The sequence below is a fragment of the Balaenoptera borealis genome (genome assembly GCF_965194805.1).
Source record: "Balaenoptera borealis genome assembly, chromosome: 12".
NCBI lineage: Eukaryota > Metazoa > Chordata > Mammalia > Artiodactyla > Balaenopteridae > Balaenoptera > Balaenoptera borealis.
In genome coordinates, this window is record NC_138869.1 from 47,774,107 (window position 1) to 47,800,345 (window position 26,239).

The 26,239-nt window shown below is 38.3% G+C and overlaps 1 protein-coding gene across 1 annotated transcript in view; it reads right to left on the reverse strand.

The window, feature by feature from the left end:
* SCN11A (sodium voltage-gated channel alpha subunit 11) overlaps positions 1-26,239 on the reverse strand; it is a 166,074-nt gene that overhangs the window by 34,918 nt on the left and 104,917 nt on the right. Inside the window, exons 25-30 of the mRNA XM_082348288.1 lie at positions 23,579-23,680; positions 22,830-23,099; positions 22,082-22,135; positions 19,377-19,518; positions 6,650-6,750; positions 2,043-2,313 (exon numbers count right to left, since the gene is read on the reverse strand). Of these exons, the coding sequence (XP_082204414.1) occupies positions 2,043-2,313; positions 6,650-6,750; positions 19,377-19,518; positions 22,082-22,135; positions 22,830-23,099; positions 23,579-23,680 (940 nt within the window). The remainder of the gene's footprint in view (positions 1-2,042; positions 2,314-6,649; positions 6,751-19,376; positions 19,519-22,081; positions 22,136-22,829; positions 23,100-23,578; positions 23,681-26,239) is intronic.

Consider the following 26,239-nt stretch of genomic DNA (forward strand, 5'->3'; position numbering starts at 1 on the left):
TAGACATGGCCTTGTTCTTGCTCTGGGGATCCTCTAGGTCATTAGGGGTGATGGGTGGCCAACACTACCTGCCATCACCTAATGACTAAAGAGAACTAGTTGGTGATATACTTCACTGACTGCCTAATTGTATCAAGGAAGTTTAATTCATATGCTAATTAGGCAGGCAACTCTGGTGAGATGTGAAATTGACTACAAACCAATTCAGCAGCAACTGGAGGAGGTCCCTCCTTTAAGGCCCACCTCCTCCGTGAATATTTCTTTGAGTAATCAAGCCCACAGTAATCTGTCTTTTCTCTGAGCTCAGTTCTTTTGTGTACCATGTGATTTGGGGTTCAATCAATTACTCTTTTTCTGATCCCTTAAGGTGGTAGGTCTTAATACCTCAATTGGATTGTAAACCCCATAGAGAGAATCACTTTGACTCACACTCATTTTGTATTTCTCTAAAAGCTCAGGAGAGAGCGTGAGAAAATGCAGAGGCTAAGGATTGGATGGCAGATCAACTGGCAAAAGCACAGAATATGCTGCCCACGTTGGTGAGTAGGACTTGGCTCAATGTGTGGATCTTCTCATCCATTGGAACAAGTTGCTATACAGTGCTATGCAGTGTAGCTGCAATCGCTTAGCAGTTGTTCATAGGACAGAAGTCAGAGATATTTCCATGAACTCTACAGTGCCTGGCACTGCCTGGAAGAAGGTCAGTAAAGAGTGAAATGAATGAGCTGCTCTCTGCATATTGGAGGAAAAGTGCTCACAGGGCTGCCCCAGACTCATCCTATCATCATTTTCTAACTTTACTGCTGCTGTCGATTACATCAGGAAATGACTAATAATGCTTGGAATTGACTAATAATGATTAACAGTCTATGTAACCGTAACCATGTGGAAAGATCTATTACTAAACCTTATCTACATGAACTTTATGGCTTAGAAACCAGAACAGACTATGAACTGTACCATTCATTTTCTTGGTCTCTGAAACATCTGCATTGCTGCTGTGGTGATAGGAACCAAAATATTTTGATCCAGCATATCTGCTTAATGCATCCTTTCTGAGATAGCACAAAAACTTCCACTTGTGAAATCAGTTTTCATTGTCTTCATTGCTCTTTGAACTATGAGAAGAGCCCCTGGGCAGTTTTACACAATTATAAAAAGTCAAATTATCAGTTTAGTTAAAAGCAGACTTCAAAAACCCAGAGTAAAATCTTATAGCTTAGTCATGAAGAATTTAATTTCAAAGTTGATGTATGTGTGTGTGTGTGTGTGTGTGTGTGTATGTTTTATAAAAAGGTATATGGCAATAACCCTCTTTTTTCCCTATTCTTCTTCCATAAATCTTATAGTTAATTTCTGCCTGTGGTTAAGAAAAATGTGCTGATTACAGAGTGAGGCTGGTTGGTGAATGGGATCCGAGCATTGAGACAAGTGTAGTTTCCACTGTGGTTTAAGTTAACATGAGATACAGAATAAAGATAAAGCATTACTTGTCCTTATGACACACTCTTGCAAGCCCCATCTAGGCTGGGCCATGGAGGCCCTGTATAAGGAGGAGGTAAGGGAAGGCCTGGCAATGTCACGGGGGCACAGTAATTGTGATCTGACATCAACATGGATTTTGAACTAGGGAAAAACATGGAAACTAAATGCCAAATCTTTAAAACAAGAAATGTTCTTTAGTTGCACAAGAAAGGTAGAACTTTGACTCAACTCCCTGGATAAAGCAGGTAGCCCCACAAAAACTTTTAAGTCATCTTAATTTTGTCTATCTCCGTTGAATAAATTATCCACATAATTATTTAACTCTATTTCAATTGTGTAGATAGTCAAGGGAATGGAAATTACTCTGTATCTCCTAGCAACTCCCCAAAGAGAATGGCATTAGTTCATCTATCTATTTTTTCAGAAATCACATTAAGCTTAATTTTCTGCTTTGTGGATACTCTGGACATAATTCCAAATTCTTCCAAACTTATAAGATTTATAAGTTTACTTCTGGCTCTTAGATTAAAGTCCCTCTGGCGGCCAATTTTACTTACTGACAATAGAAATGACCACGATCACACAATCAAATAAATTCCAGCCACTGATGAAGTAGTATTGCCTCAAAGCAAAGATTTTGATGAGACACTCAATTGTAAAGACGACCACAAAGGCCAGGTTGAGACGCTCAAGGAAGAGTTCCATGGCTTTGGACTGGCCATATGATTCAGCCATCATGCTAACCATGTTGAGGAAAATGAGGATGATGATGATGATGTCAAAGACCTGGTGTGTAACTAGGTCAAAAACAAGACCCTGGCATTTGTTCTGAGGAAAACAAACAAAAAAAAAGGAATCATAGATCATTTTGAGTTGTAGGAATGAAAACACATACATTAAAAGGCACATACAGCAGCATTTGTCCTCTCTTACAATTGAAGCAGTTTCTTGGAAAATGCACAGACCTTTTTTAAAGGGCAAGAAATTCTTCTATAGATATTTTTTCATTTAATTTCATTCAATTTAATTAGATAACTGATTTTAAGTTGTAGGCTTATAGCTTTAATTCCATTTTGAAACCAAATAAGTAAATTAATTAAATTTTTAGTAACAACATAACTTTGATGTGGTGGATGATTTGTTTTTGCTGAAATAAAATAGCTCATGTTGGATTTAATCATTTAAAAAATGAAGTTCGGTCTCTATATTTCACCTGCTTCTGTATTTTGACTTCAATAATACTAATGCAGAGAATACTTGCTCACATAATTATGTTGGACAAAAGAGAGTTAACATCTCCAAGGCTCCATTTGTCAGTTCAGAATAATCAGACCTTATACTTAACCAAAACTCTGTATTCAAGCAATTCTTGAATGCCAATTTTCTAATTCTTGTTCACTTAAAGATAAGGCTAGATAAATGGGATTCTGATCCAATGATTACTAAAAATGGAAACAGAAAAACTGATTATTTCACATTATTACTGATGGTGAACTTGCATATTGGTTTGTACATGGATGGCCTGCTCCTAAGTAAGAATGTGCTGATTGCTCTGGTACAGGTTCGAACTCAAATTTGCACGTCTAATCTACCATGTGCAGTGAAATGACTCAATTATTCCACTATTTTCTTTAATTTAACATCTATAACGCACCACTTTGTTCTTTACTTAAGTGGAAACTGTTCTTAAACACAAACTCAGACACTGATATTGTATGGCATACTTGGCTATACACTGGTTGTTTTACATTATATGTATATATTAGATTATTTCATATTACATATCATCTAATCAAAGTATACATATAGTATTCTATTTGGAAACCTCATAGACCCCCTAAGAATTCATCTTTATAACCCCAGGCATCTGTTAAGGTAATCCAGGCAAGAGATGATGTTGGTCTGTGGTGGTAACAGTGGAGAAAGACATGAGCATTTAGGTTTAAGAACTAATATGGAAGTAGAAGTAGCAGGAGTCAGAAAATGTTTGAATGGAGTAGGTTATGGGAAAGTTAAGGCTGAGGCTATAATTTCTGCTTGGTGGAGCATTCAATCAACCAGAGAACAGGGGATGAGGAGTTCTGGGGGGAGATGATGAATGTGTCCTGAGCACATGGAGTTTGAGGTGCCAGTGGGGCATCCAAGGGACATGGGCAGGTAGAGGTATGGGTCTGGAGCTCAGGCAGAGAGCTGGAATGCAGATGTGGAGTACAACAGCACCAGTACTGATACGAACTAAAACCAAGAGAATGAATGATATCACTCATGGAGAGCAAGGGCAATGAGAAGAAAGAGGGTCGGGACAGCAGTGGTAGGATACTACCCGTAAGTTGGTGTCTTTCAAACTTTGCTCCACGAGCCCTAAAGCTTTTATCAAGGAGTCTGGAGAAGAAACTTGAAAGTCAAGTGCATTTCCTATGTGAGAACGCATCCGGGAAGTCAGAAAGGACCTGGAGAAAAGATACTTTTAAGGGTGCTCTCCAGGGAAGCAGAATGAGGGCTGAGAATAAATGTAAGGAATGGTAAGCATTGGCCTTACAGTTCAACTCTAATATTTAGAAAATGGAGATTAAAAGTATAAGCTACCAAGCGTGGTAGATATTCAAAACACATTCTATGTCATTTTAAGATGTACAGGGACTCCTATACCTCAGGATAATTTTTAACCCCAGTAATGTAGCTACCTTGTGGGGGTGCCTCAGGTAGAATCAGAAATGATTCCAGATTTCTTGCTCTTACTGATAGAAAGAATATCCATCAATTCTCAGGTTAAAACAGCTGTATTTTCCCCTCTATGCAATTGCTATTCCTTTGTTCCAAAGGCCAAAAGATAATATGTAGACTTTAGAGATTAAAAAAAAAATCTGTGGGGCTTCCCTGGTGGCGCAGTGGTTAAGAATCCGCCTGCCAATGCAGGAGACACGGGTTCGAGCCCTGGTCCGGGAAGATCCCAGATGCTACGGGGCAACTAATCCCGTGTGCCACAACTACTGAGCCGGCACTCTAGAGCCCGCGAGCCACAACTACTGAAGCCCGTGTGCCACAACTACTGAAGCCTGCGCACCTAGAGCCCGTGCTCCACAACAAGAGAAGCCACCGCAATGAGAAGCTTGCACACTACAACGAAGAGTAGCCCCTGCTCGTCGCAACCAGAGAAAAGCCTGCGTGCAGCAACGAAGACCCAAAAGCAGCCATAAATAAATAAATAAATAAATAAATAAATAAAATTTAAAAAAAATCTGTGGGGAGGTAAAGTTGTGAGTTAAGGGCTAACAGCTGATTTGAAGTCTTAGCTCAAACTCAGGGACACCAGGGGATATGCTTTTGGGTTTATCTCATGCAAAACTGCTCTCCGGAATACAGAGGTTAAGATAAATGTTCGGCATTAACTGGTGAGTTGTACTTGGTTGTCGGAATCACTCATTGTGAAATCTTGATTGGTGAGCCATGCAGGAAGGGCTTTGGGATAGCACCTACTCCCCGATAAGCCATGCAACAAACAAGTTATAAAAGATAGTTAAGGAATGGAGGTGGGAGCTTCCCTTTGTTAAAGCAGTCCGTGCCCACTTCAAGCTCATCTCTTGCATCCTAGCATGTCCAGTGCAGTGGAGAGGCTTAGAAGCTGCATCCATGCCACTGCAACTTCTGTTCGGCTGTGTGCTGCACTGCTGGCTTCATATCCTTCATGAAATAAACTGGTAAGTATGTGTCTCATGAGTCTTTTAGTTAATTCCAAATCTGGGACCAACTGGTACTGAGTCAGTTGTTGCATAGCGTGCACATGTAAATAAAAATTGTCTGTCTTTTTTGTTGGCTCAAGTTCAAATAAGAACTTCAAAGTGAAATTAGTACTAGAAAGTGAGTTTGGTACTTAAAAGCTAGATCTGACTTAGGAAAATGAAGTTCCACATACTGTCGTCAGATGATAATTTCCCAAATATATTGATAGTTTTATCATTAACCCTTTTGTAAAAATTCTTCATTGTATAAATTCTGAATACTTGGTCCTGACATTTGTAGACATTTTTAGTGCAACACAAATGTTTAATCCTAGTGGGATGGATTTTGTGTGTGCCCGAAAACATGTTCCTTTATTCAACAAATAATTACTGAGAACACACTTTACTCTGTTCTGATTGCTGGGAATAGCAGGAAATTAAACATACCTTTGATAATTTGTGGTCTCACGTTTGAATGAAAATCTCCAAATCCTCTACATGTATCAGATATCAAGCCCCTCTTCCATACTGCTTTCCCAGACTTTTCAGCCCCACTGATCCTCCCTGTCTTGAAAGCCTTCAAACTCACTTGTCAGGGCTACCAACTGTGCCTGTTGTATTACTTTAAAATCTAATGTTCTCAAATTCCAGCTCCTCAATTAGACTGTAAGCACAGAGCAGTCCTGTTAGCATCTCGTAAGGCAGGATTCAGCAAAATATGGCCCACAGGCCAAATACGGCCCATCACTTGTTTTAGTGTAGCCTGTGAGCTCAGAATAGGTTTTACTCAGGATGACTTTTGGGATAAAAACGCAAAAGAATAAAATTTTGACACACGAAAATTATATGAAATTCAAATGTTGGTGTTTATAAATCAAGTTAGACTGGAACACAGCCAAGCACATTTGTTCTATATCGCCGATGGCTGCTTTTGTGCTACAACATCAAAGCTGAGTAGTAGCAGCAGAGACCACATGGCCTGCAAAGCTTAAAATATTTACTGTCTGACCTTTCACAGAAAAAGTGTGCATGCTCCTGATATAGAAAGTTTATCATAAATACTTGTGAAGTGGAAGTGAGTATGCATGACCTCAACTTCACAGCAGAAAAAGTTGGTAAAAGATATTATAAATACATTTTCAATTGGCCAAGAGTAAATTAAAACTAACTGCTAAATTCACATCATTGCAATGAGTATATACTAAGCAGCTATTGTGTGCTCACTAAAAGGTAAATTAAAGTTGTTGCCCAAGCCCTTACTATTGAATTTGAATGTCTAATCTTCCGAAGGACTTGAGCCATACATCAGTGTACCCGGGTTCATACTGACTTCTTAGGTAAAGTCTATAAACGTAAAAATTAAAGGAGAATGGCACTGCAGATATCTGAGTTCCTCATAACCACTTAATGCATCTATGTGTTTAGAATCAATCAAGTGCTCTCACCAGAGGCCTTGGGATGGGCCTTTGAGGTTTTTTGGATCCTAATTTTTTCATTGCATTATAGTATTTCTTCTGTTCTTCTGTCAGAAAGATGTCTTGGCCACCTAAGTATATGGAGAAGATGAGAGCTGATTATCATTAATGGATTTTTGGAAACAAGTTCTGAATTTTCAGAAATAGTTTTAAAGTTATATTACATTTCTATCAACAATTCCTAAAATTCCAATGGGAAGCAGAAAGAGACTCTGAGGGAGGGCTGAAAGGAAATAGGGTTTAAATTAAGGAAGAAGGGAAAAATGTTACTTTTATCAATTACATTTCTCTTTTTATAATATAAACAAAGATTACAAATTCTTTGCAAACATCCACAGAATCTTTACAAAAACTGAATATATTTCAAGTTGTGTAAATCAAACCACAATGAAACGAAAATAGAAATTAGTAACAAAAATTTAAACAAAAAATCCTACAAAGTGACAATTAAAATTCTCCTAAATATGTGAATGCATATATCACTACTAATAAAATTTCAAAAAAATCTGTCCAGAGCCATTCTCAGAAAAAAAAAAAAAAATTAGAGAGCTTTAAATGTTTTTACTACTGAGGAAGAAAGAACAGAAAAATGAAGTAGGATTTTCATTTCTGGAAATTGGAGTTTGGGGAGTGGTAAAACATCCAGAAATGTGGGATAAAATGGAAGAGAATTCCTTTAAAAGACATAGCTGACATAAAAAGAAACAAAATTCAGTTATCTGTAGTGAGGTGAATGGACCTAGAGTCTGTCATACAGAGTGAAGTAAGTCAGAAAGAGAAAAACAAATATTGTATGCTAACACATATATATATGGAATCTTAAAAAAAAAAAAAAAAAAAAGCGGTTCTGAAGAACCGAGGGGCAGGACAGAAATAAAGACACAGACAAAGAGAATGGACCTGAGGACACGGGGAGGGGGAAGGGTAAGCTGGGACGAAGTGAGAGAGTAGCACTGACATATATACACTACCAAATGTAAAATAGATAGCTAGTGGGAAGCAGCCGCATAGCACTGGGAGATCAGCTCGGCGCTTTGTGACCACCTAGAGGGGTGGGATAGGGAGGGTGCGAGGGAGATGCAAGAGGGAGGGGATATGAGTATAGATGTATACGTACAGCTGATTCACTTTGTTATACAGCAGAAACTAACACAAAATGTAAAGCAATTATACTCCATTATAAAGATGTTAAAAAAAAAAGACATAGCTGAACCTGCACAAAAGTAAGGAACATCTCTATCATCTGAAAATCAAGAGAGATCAAAAAGAAAGAGTAGTAAATTAGTCCTGAAGCCGTGGCTGGCCTAACAGCATTTGCTAATCTCTGTAAAAACAAGAATCTTGGGATTTAATAACTACAAGGGGGTCATGGGGAGAAGGCAGTGGGATTAAGCCAAGGACCCTGTGTGAATCTGGAACTCTCCAAGTGCTGCCATTAAAGGGTGAAGAAGAAAACCAAACCTGTCTGTTGGCAATGGAAGACAACCAGAACACTGTCTCAGTCTGTACTATGGGTAAAAACCCAGTCTTCTCTGATAATTTGTGAATCCAAGCCTGCCTTGATGAGGGTGTGGGGTTTGAATTTACACCACCAGTATGGACCAAAAATATACAGCCCTAGGACAGTCTTTTCAACAAATGGTGCTAGGAAAACTGGATATCAACATGCAAAAGAATGAAGCTGAATCAGTGCCTAACATCATATAAAAAAATTAACTCAAAATGGATCAAAGACATAAATGTAAGATCTAGAACAATAAAACTCTCAGAAGAAAACATAGAACAAAAGCTTCGTAACACTGGATTTGACAGTGATCTCTTGGATATGACACAGAAGGCAAAAGGAAAAATAGACAAATTGGACTTCATAATAACTTAAAAATTTTGTGCATCCAAGACACTATCAATGAAGTAAAAAGGCAACCCACACAATAGGGAAAATATTTGCAAATCATGTATCTGATAAGAAATTAATATCCAGAATATATAGAGGACACCGAAAATGTAACAACAGAAGGACAAACAACCTGATTCAAAAACAAGTAAAGGGCTTGAACAGACATTTCTTTAAAGAAGATATATGAATGGCCAATAAGCACATGAAAAAAATGTTCAGTGTCACTAATCATTAGGGAAACGCAAATCAAAACCAAAATGAGATACCACCTCACATCCATTAGAATGGCTACTATCGAAAAAACAGAAACAAGTACTGGTGAGGATGTAGAGAAATTAGAACCTTTGTATACTGTACATATTACCATATGATCCAGCAATTCCACTTCTAGGTATAGACCTAAAAGAATCAAAAGCAGGGTCTCAAAGAGATATTTGCACACCTATGTTCATAAGAGCTTTATTCACAATAGCTAAAATGTGGAAGCAACCCAACTGTCCATCAACAGATGGATGAAAGAGCAAAACATGGTATATACATAGCCTTAAATAGGAAGGAAATTCTGCAATATGCTACAACATGCATGAACCTTAAGGACATTATGCTTAATGAAGTAAGCCAGTCACAAAAAGACAAACACTATACGATTCCACTTACATGAGATACTGAGAATAGTCAAAATCACGGAGACAGAAAGTAGAATGGTAGCCACCAGGGGCTGGGGGCGAGCATGGGGAGTTATTGTTTAATGCATGTAGAGTTTCAGTTTTACAAGATGAAGAGTTACAGAGATGGATGGTGATGATGGTTGCACAACATTATGAATGTAATTAATACCACTGAATGTACACTAAAAATGGATAAGATGATAAATTTTATGTTATGAGTGTTTTGCACAGTAAAAAAAAAAAAAAAATTGAAAAAAAGAAACAGCCCTAGAAGTTAACCAGGTTTTTTCAGGATGACTGGCAGACACAAGTGTCTTCATTAATCTTATGCATCATGATAGTATTAATACTATTATTATGAGACTGTCCTATGTGTGTGTTGTGAGATAAATAAAATGAGTAGTTATGGAAAATTTTAAGGTATCATATTTTGTATCCATGAGAACCAGTTTTCTCAGTGTGGAAAAGAGGAGATATAGATGTACTGGTTAAGTGAAAACCTTGTAGTCCTGAATTTCAATGATGAGTATTCATACTTCCACATATATATTTCCTTGTAGCCCTAAATTTGAAGTAGCTCTGTCCACTGAAAAAGTCTCAAAATAATCACAATAAGCATTCCAGACTGTCTTGAAACACCACCTCCCAGCACTCCTTAGAGAAATGGCTGATTCCAGATCTGGGCCAGGAAGGGTACAAACAAGGCCTAGAACATATTGTCATTCCAGAGAGCAAGGAACTCATCCAATGGGAGGACCTTATTTGAATCTTAATTTGAAAAGAAACAAACTTTAATATCAATCAGTCAATCAATGAAAGAATGGATACATATTTTAAGAAAATAAAAGACTGGAGGAAATTTGAACACTGACTGGGTTTTTGACGAGTTTAAAGAACTCATATTAAACTTTTTAGATTTGATAATGGAATTGTAGTTATGTTTAAAAAGAGATATGTTCTGAAATATCGGTGAATGAAATAATATGATATCTGTGATTTGCTCTATAAAAAATCTGGTGGAAGGATTGGGTAAGGGCATAGATGGCATAAGGATGTTCTTAAATCAATAAATGTTGTGCCGGGTGATGGATATTTTAGGTTCACTCTACTATACTCTTGTGCATGTTTGAAATTTTCTGAAATAAAAAGTAAAACAAAACAGAACAAAAATGCTTTGGACTGATCAAAACAGTGATTTCAAATGTAAGCTTAAATCTAAAATCACAAGGCCTGACATTCAAATTGTAGGTATTGATTGCAATCAAGCTGCATATTACAGAGGTGACACCACATAGTAGACTCCTGAATAACAGCAGCCATATAGTTGCCTGGGACTGTGAATGATTCTCCCAGCAGACACTAAGAAAGCTCAACAGTATCAGGATACATTTTGGATGAATTAAAAAAGTTCAACAGAAAAATAAAAGAGAGCCACAAAACAATTAGGAAAACCAAAGATGAATATTTAGTTACCTGATTTTAGGATTGAGAAATGCCTTCAGTATATAAATGCAAGAAAAGAAGCCAAAAAGGACAAGATTGAGAGTTTGACTTCATAAATATGCTAAATGTCTACAAGTTAAAACTGTCATTACAAAAATGTAAGAAGCAAGTCACAAATTGGAGTTACTATATAAAAACATAAGAAAAAGATGATAATGTCAATTTTAAGAAGAGACAAAGACAGTAAACAGATAACTCAAGGAAGAAATACTTATGGCCATCAACCTGTGAAAAAGTGTATAACTTCATAAATGGTCAAATGAATGAATGTAAAACTATGAGATAACACTTTTACCCATCGTGCTGGAAAAGATAATTAAAAATTACAAAAGTCAGAATGATTAGAACAGAGTAAACAGGCATCTTCATATCTTGCAAAAGGATGGGACCCAGCACAGCATTTCTGAAAGGTAATTTGACAATATATCTTTAATGCCTTAAATTCTAGGAACTTATCCTGAGGAAATAATCAGAGATACACAGAGAGAATTTTAAGAATGTTCATGATTATTTTAGAGGAGCAAGAAATTTGGAAATGACCCCTAAATGTCCTTAAAAAGGGGAGTGATTAGAACAAATTATGATCTATCCATAATATGGGATGAAATTCAGCCCTGAAAATTCTTATAACAAAGATGATCTCATGACATGAACTCATAACTAATGGAGAGGAGAGTTAAAAATATTATGCAATCTCAACGGTGTAAAAGAAATACTTATTGGTACTGAGAGAACCAAGATGGCAGAGTAGAAGGACGTGCTGTCACTCCCTCTTGCAAGAGCACCAGAGTCACAACTGGCTGCTGGACAATCATTGACAAGAAGACCCTGGACTTTACCAAGGAGGATACCCCACGTCCAAGGACAGAGGAGAAGCCACAGTGAGACGGTAGGAGGGGCGCAATCAGAGTAAAATCAAATCCCATAACTGCTGGGTGGGTGCCTCACAGACTGGCGAACACTTATACCACAGAAATCCACCCACTGGAGTGAAGGTTCTGAGCCCCACGTCAGGCTTCCCAACCTGGGGGTCTGGCTACGGGAGGAGGAATTCCTAGAGAATCAGACTTTGAAGCCTAGTGGGAATTGATTGCAGGACTTTGACAGGACTGGGGGAAACAGAGACCCCACTCTTGGAGGGCACACACAAAGTAATGTGTGCATCGGGACCCAGGGGAAGGAGCAGTGACCCTGGGGGAGACTGAACCAGACCTACCTGCTGGTGTTGGGGGGTCTCCTGCAGAGGCGGGTGGTGGCTCTGTTTCACCGTGGGGATAAGGACACTGGCAGCAGAGGTTCTGGGAAGTTCTTGGCGTGAGCCCTCCCAGAGTCTGCCATTAACCCCACCAAAGAGTACGGGTAGGCTCCAGTGTTCGGTTGCCTCAGGCAAAACAACCAACAGGGAGGGAACCCAGCCCCACCCATCAACAGTCAAGTGGATTAAGGTTTTACTGAGCTCTGACCACCACAGCAACAGTCAGCTCTACCCACCACCAGAGCCTCCCATCAAGCCTCTTAGATAGCCTCAACCACCAGAGGGCAGACAGCAGAAGCAAGAAAAACTACAATCCTGCAGCCTGTGGACCAAAAACCACAGTTACAGAAAGATAGACAAGATGAAAAGGCAGAGGGCAGTGTACCAGATGAAGGAACAAGAAAAAACCCCAGAAAAACAACTAAATGAAGTGGAGATAGGCAACCTTCCAGAAAAAGAATTCAGAATAATGATAGTGAAGATGATCCAGGACCTCGGAATAAGAATGGAGGCAAAGATTGAGAAGATGCAAGAAATGATTAACAAAGACCTAGAAGAATTAAAGAACAAACAAACAGAGATGACCAATACAATAACTGAAATGAAAACTACACTAGAAGGAATCAATAGCAGAATAACTGAGGCAGAAGAACGGATAAGTGACCTGGAAGACAGAATGGTGGAATTCACTGCTGCGGAACAGACTAAAGAAAAAAGAATGAAAAGAAATGAAGACAGCCTAAGAGACCTCTGGGACAACATTAAATGCAACAACATTCGCATTATAGGGGTCCCAGAAGGAGAAGAGAGAGAGAAAGGACCAGAGAAAATATTTGAAGAGATTATAGTCGAAAACTTCCCTAACATGGGAAAGGAAATAGCCACCCAAGTCCAGGAAGCGCAGAGAGTCCCATACAGGATAAACCCAAGGAGAAACACGCCGAGACACATAGTAATCAAAGTGGCAAAAATTAAAGACAAAGAAAAATTATTGAAAGCAGCAAGGGAAAAATGACAAATAACATACAAGGGAACTCCCATAAGGTCAACAGCTGACTTCTCAGCAGAAACTCTGCAAGCCAGAAGGGAGTGGCATGATATACTTAAAGTGATAAAAGGGAAGAACCTACAACCAAGATTACTCTACCCGGCAAGGATCTCATTTAGATTTGATGGAGAAATCAAAAGCTTTACAGACAAGCAAAAGCTAAGAGAATTCAGCACCACCAAACCAGCTCTACAACAAATGCTAAAGGAACTTCTCTAAGTGGGAAACACAAGAGAAGAAAAGGACCTACAAAAACAAACCCATAACAATTAAGAAAATGGTCATAGGAACATACATATCGATAATTACCTTAAACGTGAATGGATTAAATGCCCCAACCAAAAGACATAGACTGGCTGAATGGATACAAAAACAAGACCCGTATATATGCTGTCTACAAGAGACCCACTTTAGACCTAGGGACACATACAGACTGAAAGTGAGGGGATGGAAAAAGATATTCCATGCAAATGGAAATCAAAAGAAAGCTGGAGTAGCTATACTCATATCAGATAAAATAGACTTTAAAATAAAGAATGTTACAAGAGACAAGGAAGGACACTACATAATGATCCAGGGATCAATCCAAGAAGAAGATATAACAATTATAAATATATATGCACCCAACATAGGAGCACCTCAATACATAAGGCAACTGCTAACAGCTATAAAAGAGGAAATCGACAGTAACACAGTAATAGTGGGGGACTTTAACACCTCACTTACACCAATGGACAGATCATCCAAAATGAAAATAAATAAGGAAACAGAAGCTTTAAATGACACAATAGACCAGATAGATTTAATTGATATATATAGAACATTCCATCCAAAAACAGCAGATTACACATTCTTCTCAAGTGCGCACGGAACATTCTCCAGGATAGATCACATCTTGGGTCACAAATCAAGCCTCAGTAAATTTAAGAAAATTGAAATCATACCAAGCATCTTTTCTCACCACAACGCTATGAGATTAGAAATGAATTACAGGGAAAAAAACGTAAAAAAGACAAACACATGGAGGCTAAACAATACGTTACTAAATAACCAAGAGATCACTGAAGAAATCAAAGAGGAAATAAAAAAATACCTAGAGACAAATGACAATGAAAACACGACGACCCAAAACCTATGGGATGCAGCAAAAGCAGTTCTAAGAGGGAAGTTTATAGCTATACAAGCCTACCTCAAGAAACAAGAAAAATCCCAAGTAAACAATCTAACCTTACACCTAAAGAAACTAGAGAAAGAAGAACAAACAAAACCCAAAGTTAGCAGAAGGAAAGAAATCATAAAGATCAGAGCAGAAATAAATGAAATAGAAACAAAGAAAACAATAGCAAAGATCAATAAAACTAAAAGTTGGTTCTTTGAGAAGATAAACAAAATTGATAAGCCATTAGCCAGACTCATCAAGAAAAAGAGGGAGAGGACTCAAATCAATAAAATCAGAAATGAAAAAGGAGAAGTTACAACAGACATCGCAGAAATACAAAGCATCCTAAGAGACTACTACAAGCAACTTTATGCCAATAAAATGGACAACCTGGAAGAAATGGACAAATTCTTAGAAAGGTATAACCTTCCAAGACTGAAGCAGGAAGAAACAGAAAATATGAACAGACCAATCACAAGTAATGAAATTGAAACTGTGATTAAAAATCTTCCAACAAACAAAAGTCCAGGACCAGATGGCTTCACAGGTGAATTCTATCAAACATTTAGAGAAGAGCTAACACCCATCCTTCTCAAACTTTTCCAAAAAATTGCAGAGGAAGGAACACTCCCAAACTCATTCTATGAGGCCACCATCACCCTGATACCAAAACCAGACAAAGACACTACAAAAAAAGAAAATTACAGACCAATATCACTGATGAATATAGATGCAAAAATCCTCAACAAAATACTAGCATACAGAATCCAACAACACATTAAAAGGATCATACACCACGATCAAGTGGGATTTATCCCAGGGATGCAAGGATTCTTCAATATACGCAAATCAATCAATGTGATACACCATATTAACAAATTGAAGAATAAAAACCATATGATCATCTCAATAGATGCAGAAAAAGCTTTTGACAAAATTCAACACCCATTTCTGATAAAAACTCTCCAGAAAGTGGGCATAGAGGGAACCTACCTCAACATAATAAAGGCCATATATGACAAACCCACAGCAAACATCATTCTCAATGGTGAAAAACTGAAAGCATTTCCTCTAAGATCAGGAACGAGACAAGGATGTCCACTCTCACCACTATTATTCAACATAGTTCTGGAAGTCCTAGCCACAGCAATCAGAGAAGAAAAAGAAATAAAAGGAATACAAATTGGAAAAGAAGAAGTAAAACTGTCACTGTTTGCGGATGACATGATACTATACATAGAGAATCCTAAAACTGCCACCAGAAAACTGCTAGAGCTAATTAATGAATATGGTAAAGTTGCAGGATACAAAATTAATGCACAGAAATCTCTTGCATTCCTATACACTAATGATGAAAAATCTGAAAGAGAAATTAAGGAAACACTCTCATTTACCATTGCAACAAAAAGAATAAAATACCTAGGAATAAACCTACCTAGGGAGACAAAAGACCTGTATGCAGAAAACTATAAGACACTGATGAAAGAAATTAAAGATGATACCAACAGGTGGAGAGATATACCATGTTCTTAGATTGGAAGAATCAACATTGTGAAAATGAGTATACTACCCAAAGCAATCTACAGATTCAATGCAATCCCTATCAAATTACCAATGGCATTTTTTACGGAGCTAGAACAAATCATCTTAAAATTTGTATGGAGACACAAAAGACCCCGAATAGCCAAAGCAGTCTTGAGGCAAAAAAATGGAGCTGGAGGAATCAGACTCCCTGACTTCAGACTATACTACAAAGCTACAGTAATCAAGACAATATGGTACTGGCACAAAAACAGAAACATAGATCAATGGAACAAGATAGAAAGCCCAGAGATGAACCCACGCACCTATGGTCAACTAATCTATGACAAAGGAGGCAAAGATATACAATGGAGAAAAGACAGTCTCTTCAGTAAGTGGTGCTGGGAAAACTGGACAGCTACATGTAAAAGAATGAAATTAGAATACTCCCTAACACCATACAGAAAAATAAACTCAAAATGGATTCGAGACCTAAATATAAGACTGGACACTATAAAACTCTTAGAGGAAAACACAGGAAGAACACTCTTTGACATAAATCACAGCAAGATCTTTTTTGATCCACCTCCTAGAGTAATGGAAATAAAAACAAAAATAAACAAATGGGACCTAATGAAACTTCAAAGCTTTTGCACAGCAAAGGAAACCATAAACAAGACGAAAAGACAACCCTCAGAATGGGAGAAAATATTTGCAAACGAATCAACGGACAAAGGATTAATCTCCAAAATATATAAACAGCTCATGCAGCTCAATATTAAAGAAACAAACACCCCAATCCAAAAATGGGCAGAAGACCTAAATAGACATTTCTCCAAAGAAGACATACAGACGGCCACGAAGCACATGAAAAGATGCTCAACATCACTAATTATTAGAGAAATGCAAATCAAAACTACAATGAGGTATCACCTCACTCCTGTTAGAATGGGCATCATCAGAAAATCTACAAACAACAAATGCTGGAGAGGGTGTGGAGAAAAGGGAACCCTCTTGCACTGTTGGTGGGAATGTAAATTGATACAGCCACTATGGAGAACAATATGGAGGTTCCTTAAAAAACTAAAAATAGAATTACCATATGACCCAGCAATCCCACTACTGGGCATATACCCAGAGAAAACCGTAATTCAAAAAGACACATGCACCCGAATGTTCATTGCAGCACTATTTACAATAGCCAGGTCATGGAAGCAACCTAAATGCCCATCAACAGACGAATGGATAAAGAAGTTGTGGTACATATATACAATGGAATATTACTCAGCCATAAAAAGGAACGAAATTGAGTCATTTGTTGAGACGTGGATGGATCTAGAGACTGTCATACAAAGTGAAGTAAGTCAGAAAGAGAAAAACAAATATCGTATATTAATCCATGTATGTGGAACCTAGAAAAATGGTACAGATGAGCCAGTTTGCAGGGCAGAAGTTGAGACAGATGTAGAGAATAGACATATGGACACCAAGGGGGGAAAACTGCGGTGGGGTGGGTATGGTGTTGTGCTGAATTGGGCGATTGGGATTGACATGTATACACTGATGTGTATAAAATTGATGCCTAATAAGAACCTGCAGTATAAAAAAACAAACAAAACAACTAATACTAAACTTTCATTGGGTTATTTGTATGGAAATATGTTAATACAAATGTTTCAGACATTACATGAAATTTCTAAAAATCTTATATTTGTATGTGTATGGAAATATGTATGGAAATATGTTAATATAAATGTTTCAGACATTACATGAAATTTCTAAAAATCTTATATGTTCTAGTATAATGTTATAAGTAATAATCCTAGTTATTACTTTAAAATGTATATCTCAGAAATAACTAATTTTCTTGTCAACTGCATTATTATGAACTTTCATCAAAACTTTAACCGTGGTCATTTTTAAGTCTTTTGTCATTTACATACAGTTCTGGGTGTACTCTGATGATTCTGCAAATATGTTCCTATAAAAGGGTTTCATCTTCAAGAAATTCATGGAAAAGACTCTGACAAGTACAGGTTTCTGGTAACTGACTGTACTGCTGAACTGAATGAATAAGCATTTTCAGAACTCTAATGAAAAACTGATGAACTCATAAAAGTGCTAACAAAAGATCAAGATGAAAAAAAAAATGAATTACATGGGACTGAGTGAACTGATGAGGATGAGTATAATTTTTGTGACTTTCTGTCTGAATTAAAAAAAAAAAATCCCACAAGGACGCAGAGGCAAAGAATATACAAATCAATTTTCATTGCAAAGTAAAGGAGCTGTTACAGTGGAGGATTACTGGACTGAATGTCAATATTATGACATAGTATGAGTGTGTTTCATGTTTGGTAATTGCAATCATTGTTGCTTTTGTTGTGGTCATCCATGTACAATGCTTGGTTTCAGTCTATTTATCTCTTGTAAAAATAAAATACAGTGTGTGTGTGTGTGTGTGTGTGTGAAAAAAAAAAAAAAAAGAAATACTTATTTAGTTAAAAAGTAACAGGAAAAGATGGTACCAAAATGATGAGGCTTAATCTAAAATGGTTATTATTTGGCGGTCATCTTATGGGTGATTTAAATATTCTTTTTCTCTTCCTCTTTTTCCACATTTACTACAATGCTCCTATAGATTGTAGAATCAGAAAAATAAATATCTGTTGTTACAATGCATGGGGAAAAAAACTCCCTAAAAAAGTCTGCCTCTTCCCCAACCATCTTCTTTCCAAGTAAGTTCAGTAAATCTGCTGAGATTTGGGTGTTGAGAGGCAAGACACAAGTTTACTGAAAAAGGAGCGTTTACAGATTTTCCTGTACTTACAATGGTGTTACATCCTGATAAACTCATTGTAAGCTGAAAATATTGTAAGTTGAAATGCATTTAATACACTTAACCTACTGAACATCATAGCTTAGCCTTGCCTACCTTAAACATGTTCAGAACACTTACTTTAGCTTATAGTTGGGCAAAATCATGTAACACAAACCCTATTTTATAATAAAGTGTTGAATACCTCATGTAATTTATTGAATACTGTACTGAAAGTGAAAAACAGAATGGTTGTATGGGTACAGAATGTTGTAAGTATATATCGATTGTTTACCCTCAATGAGTGCGTGGCTGACTGGGAGCTGTGGCTGCTGCTACCCAGTGTCACAAGAGAGTATTGTACTGCATATCTCTAGCCCAGGAAAAGATCACAATTCAAAATCTGAAGTAAAGTTTCTACTCAATGCGTATCACTTTTGCATCATCATAAAGCTAAAGACGTGTAAATTGAACCATCCTAAGTCGGGAATCGTTTGTACTCTTTTTATCCTGGATAACAAGGTACGCTTGAAAGGTTACTAAAATATGACATAAATACTAATCCTGGCAATTATTTTTCTATTAGAGTTCAACAATGTCCTTTGTTTAAGAGGGTAGAGTGGAGAATAAAAACAATGATTTAATAAAAGCCAGCTGTTTTAGTTCCTTTTCAGCCATATCCTCAAGACTCTTCTCCAGGAGGCTCCCTCTTTGTTCTCATGCAGATGATAAAGGCTACTTTGCACAACAATTTAGAACAGATTTATGCTCCATTCAAGCTCTTTGGAGAAGAGAGGTAAAAATACCAAATCAGGACAACCCCCATACTTATCTTTTTCTGCTGTTGGTTGAAGTTGTCAATAATAACACCAATAAAGAGATTCAGAGTGAAGAATGAGCCAAAGATGATAAAAACTACGAAGTAAACATACATTAATGAGTTCTCCTCAAACCTTGGCTGTTGTCCTTCCTGTTAGGGATTTTTTAAACGAGAGAAGAAAACAATTACTGGAGAAAAACACGAGCCATCTTAACTGCCTGGTAGCAGCAGCATTAACCACTCAGCCTCCTCCAGTCAGCCGTGGCCCTGCAGGGAGCCCCTCTCTCCTCTTTCAGCTTCCCCCAGCGCAGCCTGAGTGGTACCATACAGTGGGGAGGGGGTGTGGTGGAGGATTAGGCTTTTTATTCTAAGCAATGGAGAATCATTGAAGGGTTGTGAGGGAGGAAAGTGGCATGATCATATGTGCCCTTTGAAAATGTCTCTAGGATGTCCATATGGACACATAATTGGAGGGAGCCAGATTGGAGATATCCACCAGAGAAGGGACATGTTCACTTCAGGAGACTGACTACCAACCCTTGTTGAAAGGCTATATCCTTCAAACAGAGCTCACTACTGTATTTAGTCTGTGCTTGCATCCTGTCACTCTTGATTTCCTAGTGCCTGGCATAGCTTGTGACATGTAAGCTCTCCACACACGTTGAATGAGTGGATGAATGATCAAGCTCTAGAATGGACAAGAATGGACTATAATCAAGCTCCCCTAGCTTAAGGCATGACCAAAAGTGTCCAAGATCTTCACATGGTCATTGGTTTTATTCATTTTGGGGATAGGCGGCAGGAGCATCTCTGTTTTCTTTTCCCTGATCACATTCAAAGATAGAGATGAATGTTGATAGCTCTGTTATGTGTTGAATGTACTCATGACACTTGTTTTTCAAAACCCACCATACAGACTAGTGTATTAGAGGTAAATATTTGAAACAATTATTTTTCTCTTTTGCCTTGAAGAGTACCTGACCTTAGTGCCATTTGGCTGGAAGCATCTACTTGTTTGAATTAAGGATAGGCATTAGTCTAGAAACAATGTAATGGAAAGAAGAATTAATATTCAGTATCTGACATTGAAAACAAGATTATGCAGCAGGCTAATCATCTTGCAAAGGGAGGTTCAGACAGAAAGAGGAACAGAGAAAGGATCACCTCACTTGTACCCAGGGAATTGTCAGAAAGAGAAACAGAGAAAGAGAGAACATCAGAGCTGTGAGATGTGTGTCCTGATTTTCCCTTTTTTGGGTTTGGAGAAGGGGCTTGGGGCCCAGTAAATCAAGGGGAACATGGAGAGCAAAGAATGTGTGTTCTGGTTCAACTTTGGTATTTTTCAAAGAGAAAACTACAGCTGGGAAGGCCTGGGATACGTTGGGCAGGCAGGATGACTTAAGAGACTGGAGTAGCATAACTGGGCAGACAGCAGTCTCTTGAACCTTCTTTAGTTCTCGTGGCTTGGACGTGGGGTTGACAGCCATATGCCTGCCATTGTGGGCTTCATAGTAAGGGATGGGAGTAGACTGCTGAGCCAGGAGACCATATGAAGGATATGGCAGAGAGTCAGTGTTTGAGGCTGGAGGAGTTGAAGGAGGAGAAAGGCCCATGGTTTCACCAGTTGCAGCTTCAATATTTGAGAACAGTAGGATGCTCTGTGATTACACAGACAAAGGCCATTATACTAGCACACACCAGTTAGGATATCCCAGGACCACATCAGGACAGGCACACCTCCACACACCTCCACCCACCCATCATTCACTCAAGGAACATATATAAGAAACATACTTCTTCTGTCATACATAAGATCTCCTCCCTATCCCCTAGCTCCACCTCAAGGCAGATGGATGTCTAAGGTAAACTGAGGTGAAGTTCATATATTCATACAGACAAAAAAATAAGCACATTAATATTTTTAAATATTTCCTTTGTTATAAATTGCCTCTACTACTACAACACTATTCATATCACCTCTACTGCTACTACCAGCTGTACTGAACATCTACTATGTGCCAGGCATCAACTCTGTATACTCTCAAACAGTAACACATATGTGTGTGATGGTAGGAAAAAATAAACAATGCTGACTCCATTCTTGATTCAACCATTTGCTCTCGCTATGACTTTGGGAAACACTCTTCCTTTCTATTCCTCAATTTTCCCAACTGGGACATAGAAATGGACTAGATTGCTGAGTACTCTTCTAACCTTGGGAATCCATGATCACTTTTTATTTAACTATAATTTGACAGTTGGCAATTACTAGAAATCCCCTTATTCTCTGGGGAACCTGGAGCCATTGGAGGGTCTCTTGCTCAGACCTAGTCCAATCTTAAGGTTCTCTCTCCCACAGTCAAGAGAAGGTACCCTTTGAAATTTGGCTTCTGCCTTTCCACTCACTTGAAGAAGAGGTGAGAGAGGAAAATCAAGGCATCCTGTGATTCTGTTGCTTCTGGCTCCACCTCCTACATGAGTGGTCAGTATGGAGAAAGAGGACTTGACTTTGTAGCATGCTAGGATGTAATACTCATAGGAGGATGAATAAGAATCCTTTTAATCCCTGTTTCATAGTGTTTGTCCTAATGAAAACAAGGCAAAGAATCCTGGCCACTGGAATTATGATGCAGGAAGTTCTGGGCTGTCCATGTAGTCATGATATTCCTGATTTGATCCTAGCACTCTAGAACATGGTAGAACACAAGCTCACCCCTCTGGAATCAACAGCTGCATACATAATATCCATCCAGCCCTTAAATGTTGCCTGCAATGAAAGCAGAGAAACATGAACGTAATTATAGACTTGCCATCAACAGACAAGTGCCATACAAAAGCCAGCAAGTCCAGTGGGCACATGTACATAAGATGATGTCCCACCCTTCCAGGACAGAATGTCCACATAAAAGAACAGCAGAAGGAAATTCAAGGATAGATGTTTTGGATTTTTTTTTCTTCATTTTCACAAGACAAAAAGTTTAAAAACAAGAGAAAATTTCTGCCTTAAAAATTGCTAAAGAAGCTATGAACCAATTGCTGCAAAGAGCCTGATTAAGGCTCTTTCCTGATTCCACATTTGTTTGCACTATCTGTCCAAAACCTTGCAACCACGATTCGACCTGGGACTGACTTCCCACAGGGAACTGTTACTAATGGAGTGGCTTAGCATCTGAGGCTCTACGTCTCTCTGGCTGGAGCTCAGGAGAGCAAGGCACCATTTAGGACAGACTGAGAGGTCCAGACCCTTATGGGACATCGCCTGGAGGTTGAGGCTCAGTAGAAAATAAGGTTGGAGATGCTCGGTGGGGAACAATTCCAGAGGGCATTAGCTCCCATGTGAGAAATTGGGATTTGATTCTCTTATCTCAATATAGTCACTGTATTTTTATTAGCTGAGAAATGGTTTATGATTATTTTAAGGTTTCTTTCCCCAGAGTGAAAAATAAACCCACAGTGCTTACCACTTGCAGCAGCGCGAGGTAAGCCATTCCCACATTGTCAAAGTTGACTTTCAGGGTGAACCAGGAGAAATTTCCACTTTCACATTGACTCCGGTTTGCAACAATGTTGTAATTTATAACTGAGTTTCCATCTGTCACATTAACACATCTTCCAAATTTTCCAGAAAACAAACTTACTCCCAGGATACAAAATATGAGCCAGAAAATGAGGCAGACAAGCAAAACGTTCAGAATGGCAGGTATGGCACCTATGAGAGCATTAACTACCACCTTAAGGAAGCAAAACAGAAGAAAAATATAATAGACGTGTGAGACTCAACAAGCTCTTGATCTTCCCAGGATGAGTCTAACGTGTGGGGCTGGATTTCTTGGAGCTCCGTCTTTACATTCCAGCCCCGAACCCCCACCCCACGGCAAGCCCTGCTCTCAGCTCCATACATAATGGGTCCTTTCTGTTGCCACAGGATCACTTGAGAAGTGTCCTTTGATGATGGTGTTACAGACTTATGGGACACCTACCCGAGGATTGAAGAGAAGCCAGAGCCCATCTCGGCTGTCACAGAAGCACTTTTAGGTGGAGACTATATCTTAGACTTTTCTCCATCTCTGAAATTCTAAGCAGTGGGCTGGATGGGAAGGAGTCCAGGAAAAGCTTGGCAATTTAAGGGAAGCCCAGCCCAAGAAGAGCAGTTGGCTTCTCTGCCTTTCCCTGCTGGCTGACTTTCCTCCCATCCATCTGAAGAACATACCTTCATTCCTTCAAACTGGGACAGCGCTCGCAGAGGCCTCAGCGCTCGCAGAATCCGGAAGGACTTCAAGACCTTTAAGTCGATGAGACTGGTCACAGAGACCTGGTGGGAAAAGAAGCTACAGGTAGTACACCTGACTTGGTGCCCAGAGAACCCAGTGGGGATTAAGAGCTGTCTTTCTGAGAGGCAAACTCATTGTGCCCACAGTGGATTATCCAGACACAGAAACCAGCCAGACCCTGCTGGAAGGGGAGGGCAGGTGAGAGGCTATTTTCCTCCTTGCTTGGCAAAGCTACAGCCCATATGGGTGAGAACAATGCATTTACATGATTTGTTTGATGAAAGACAAAGAAAAGCTGAGACATTGTTGTGAATTAAAGGAAACCAAAGAGACATGACAATGATAAGTCATGTGAGATCCTGAGTTTGATCCTGGATTGCAGTGGGGGTAAAGGTGATGGTGTGTGGGTAGGGTGAATTAGCCATAAAGAACCTTGTGACAATTGAGAAAATTTGAAAATGGATGTGGGTTTTAGTATTGGATCATGTTAAATTCCTAACCTTGATAACTGTATTGTGACTGTGTGAGATAATATCCTTGTTCTTAGGAAATACACACTGAAATGTTGAGGGCTAATGGAGTGTGATGCCTGCAACTTAATCTCAAGCAGTTTAGGGGGAAAAAAATAGAAAAAATGATAAGGCAGATGGGCTGCAATGTTAATAATTGGTGAATCTGGGGGAAGAGTATAAGGGATTCTTTACACCACTTCTTGCAATTTTTCCATATGTTTGAAATGATATCAAAATCAAGTTATGAAGAAATAACTCTTTGTTTGCTAATATTTCCCTTCATTCAAATAGCTCCCTTTTGGAGAATTAAATTCAATTTTCTCTCCTAACATACTTCTTCCCAATGGGACAGGACTGAGGATTGGAAAACTCCGTAAATACACTAACTTAAAACTCAACAAACATGCTGAGCTTAAGTTGAAGGCCACTATTTGCAGATCTTCAGCCATTCTTATTGATTATGCAGACCCTTCAGAGGCTCAGCTTAGAAGGGGAGTGGCTCAGCATGACAGGAAGTGAATCTCATTATAAAAGTAAAATATTTGCAAATTGAGAGAAATTGAGTGAATATGACAGAATAACCAGATTTTAAAATTTGTAATCAACTTTAAAAAATCACCACCAATTCAAAATGTGTTTATTTATAATGGTTTTTTCAAGTAGGTTTTTTTGTTCTTTTGTTTGTGACAGCATTGCCTGTTGGGAGACCTATTTAATCAGCTCTTCCACAAATACACCTACTTTGTTCCTAGCCAGAGGGAAAAGGATGGCAAAGCTTAGCAGTTCTGGTTTTACTAAATGACTGTTACCATGGGTGGGGAAGATGTTCCTAGAGGGGCATTGTACACCCTTTCGCCTGGAACCTCACCCCCAGTCTCTGTTCCACCAATTGGGAGACATTGATGAGACACACAAACGTAAGAACATCCACATTCTTTCCCACTCTATGGCATTCTTCCAGGGGGGGAAGTCTTCACTAGTTTTATTTTATTTCTACCTAATTTGCATTTATCACTCTGCACTATGTTTTTGAGATTCCTATCATGTTGATATATATTCTCATGGTTTGCTCCTTTTAACTGTTATGAAATATTACAGCATATAAATATTCATATTTTATTAACTCATTCCCTCTTGGTGAATATCTAAATTATTTCCATTTCTTTGCTACTATGAACAATAGCAAACTGGACAGACGTGCATTTTTCCTGGGTACATACACAAGAGTTTTCCTTAAATGTATAACTAGAAGTGGTATTTCTGGGTTTGTAAATTGGGCTCATTTGTAATTTTACTTAATAGTGCAAAACTTTCCACAAACTGACTGTACGATAGTTAGCAGTGACTAGAAATTCCATTTTCCTAAATCTTTCTCATATTAGATATTAACCAACTTAAAAACTTTTGTCTATCTGATGAGTAAAAAGAAGTGTCTCATTTTAATATGCACTTCTGTGCTAACTGGTGATATGACTAGTGTGTATTTCTTTACACATTTATTAGCAACTTGAGCTCCTTCTGTGAACTGCCTATTTTCATGCTTCTCCCATTCTTACACGGGGTTGTCGTTTTCTTGTTGATCTGTAGGGAGTATTTACATGCTGTAGACAATAACTATCTGTTATGTATATGGCAAATACTGTCTCCAGGGTCTAGCCTGTCTTTAACTATAATTACAGTATTGTTGAACAAAAAAAAAAAAGAAAGTTTTACGTTTTGAAATAGTTAAACTTATGTCTATATGTATGTATGTATGTATTTGTGGTTGTGTTTACATTTTCCTACTCCAAAATTATAAAGATCATTTTATATAATCTTGAGTAACAAGCAACATAAAAGGATTATTCACACACACTCTCTCTCATTTAATCCGCACGACAATGCCCTGAATTAGGCAGTGTTGTACATCACTACCATGTTACAGATAAGGAAGCCTGAAGCTCAGAGGATCAGCAACTTGTTTCAGGTGGAATTGGGTCTGTATGATGCTAAGGCTGATAATAGTAATAGTGGACCATACTTATTGAGTGCTTTCTCTGGGATTTATAGAGAGATATATTTACAGGATTATTTCTTTTCTTGCTCTAC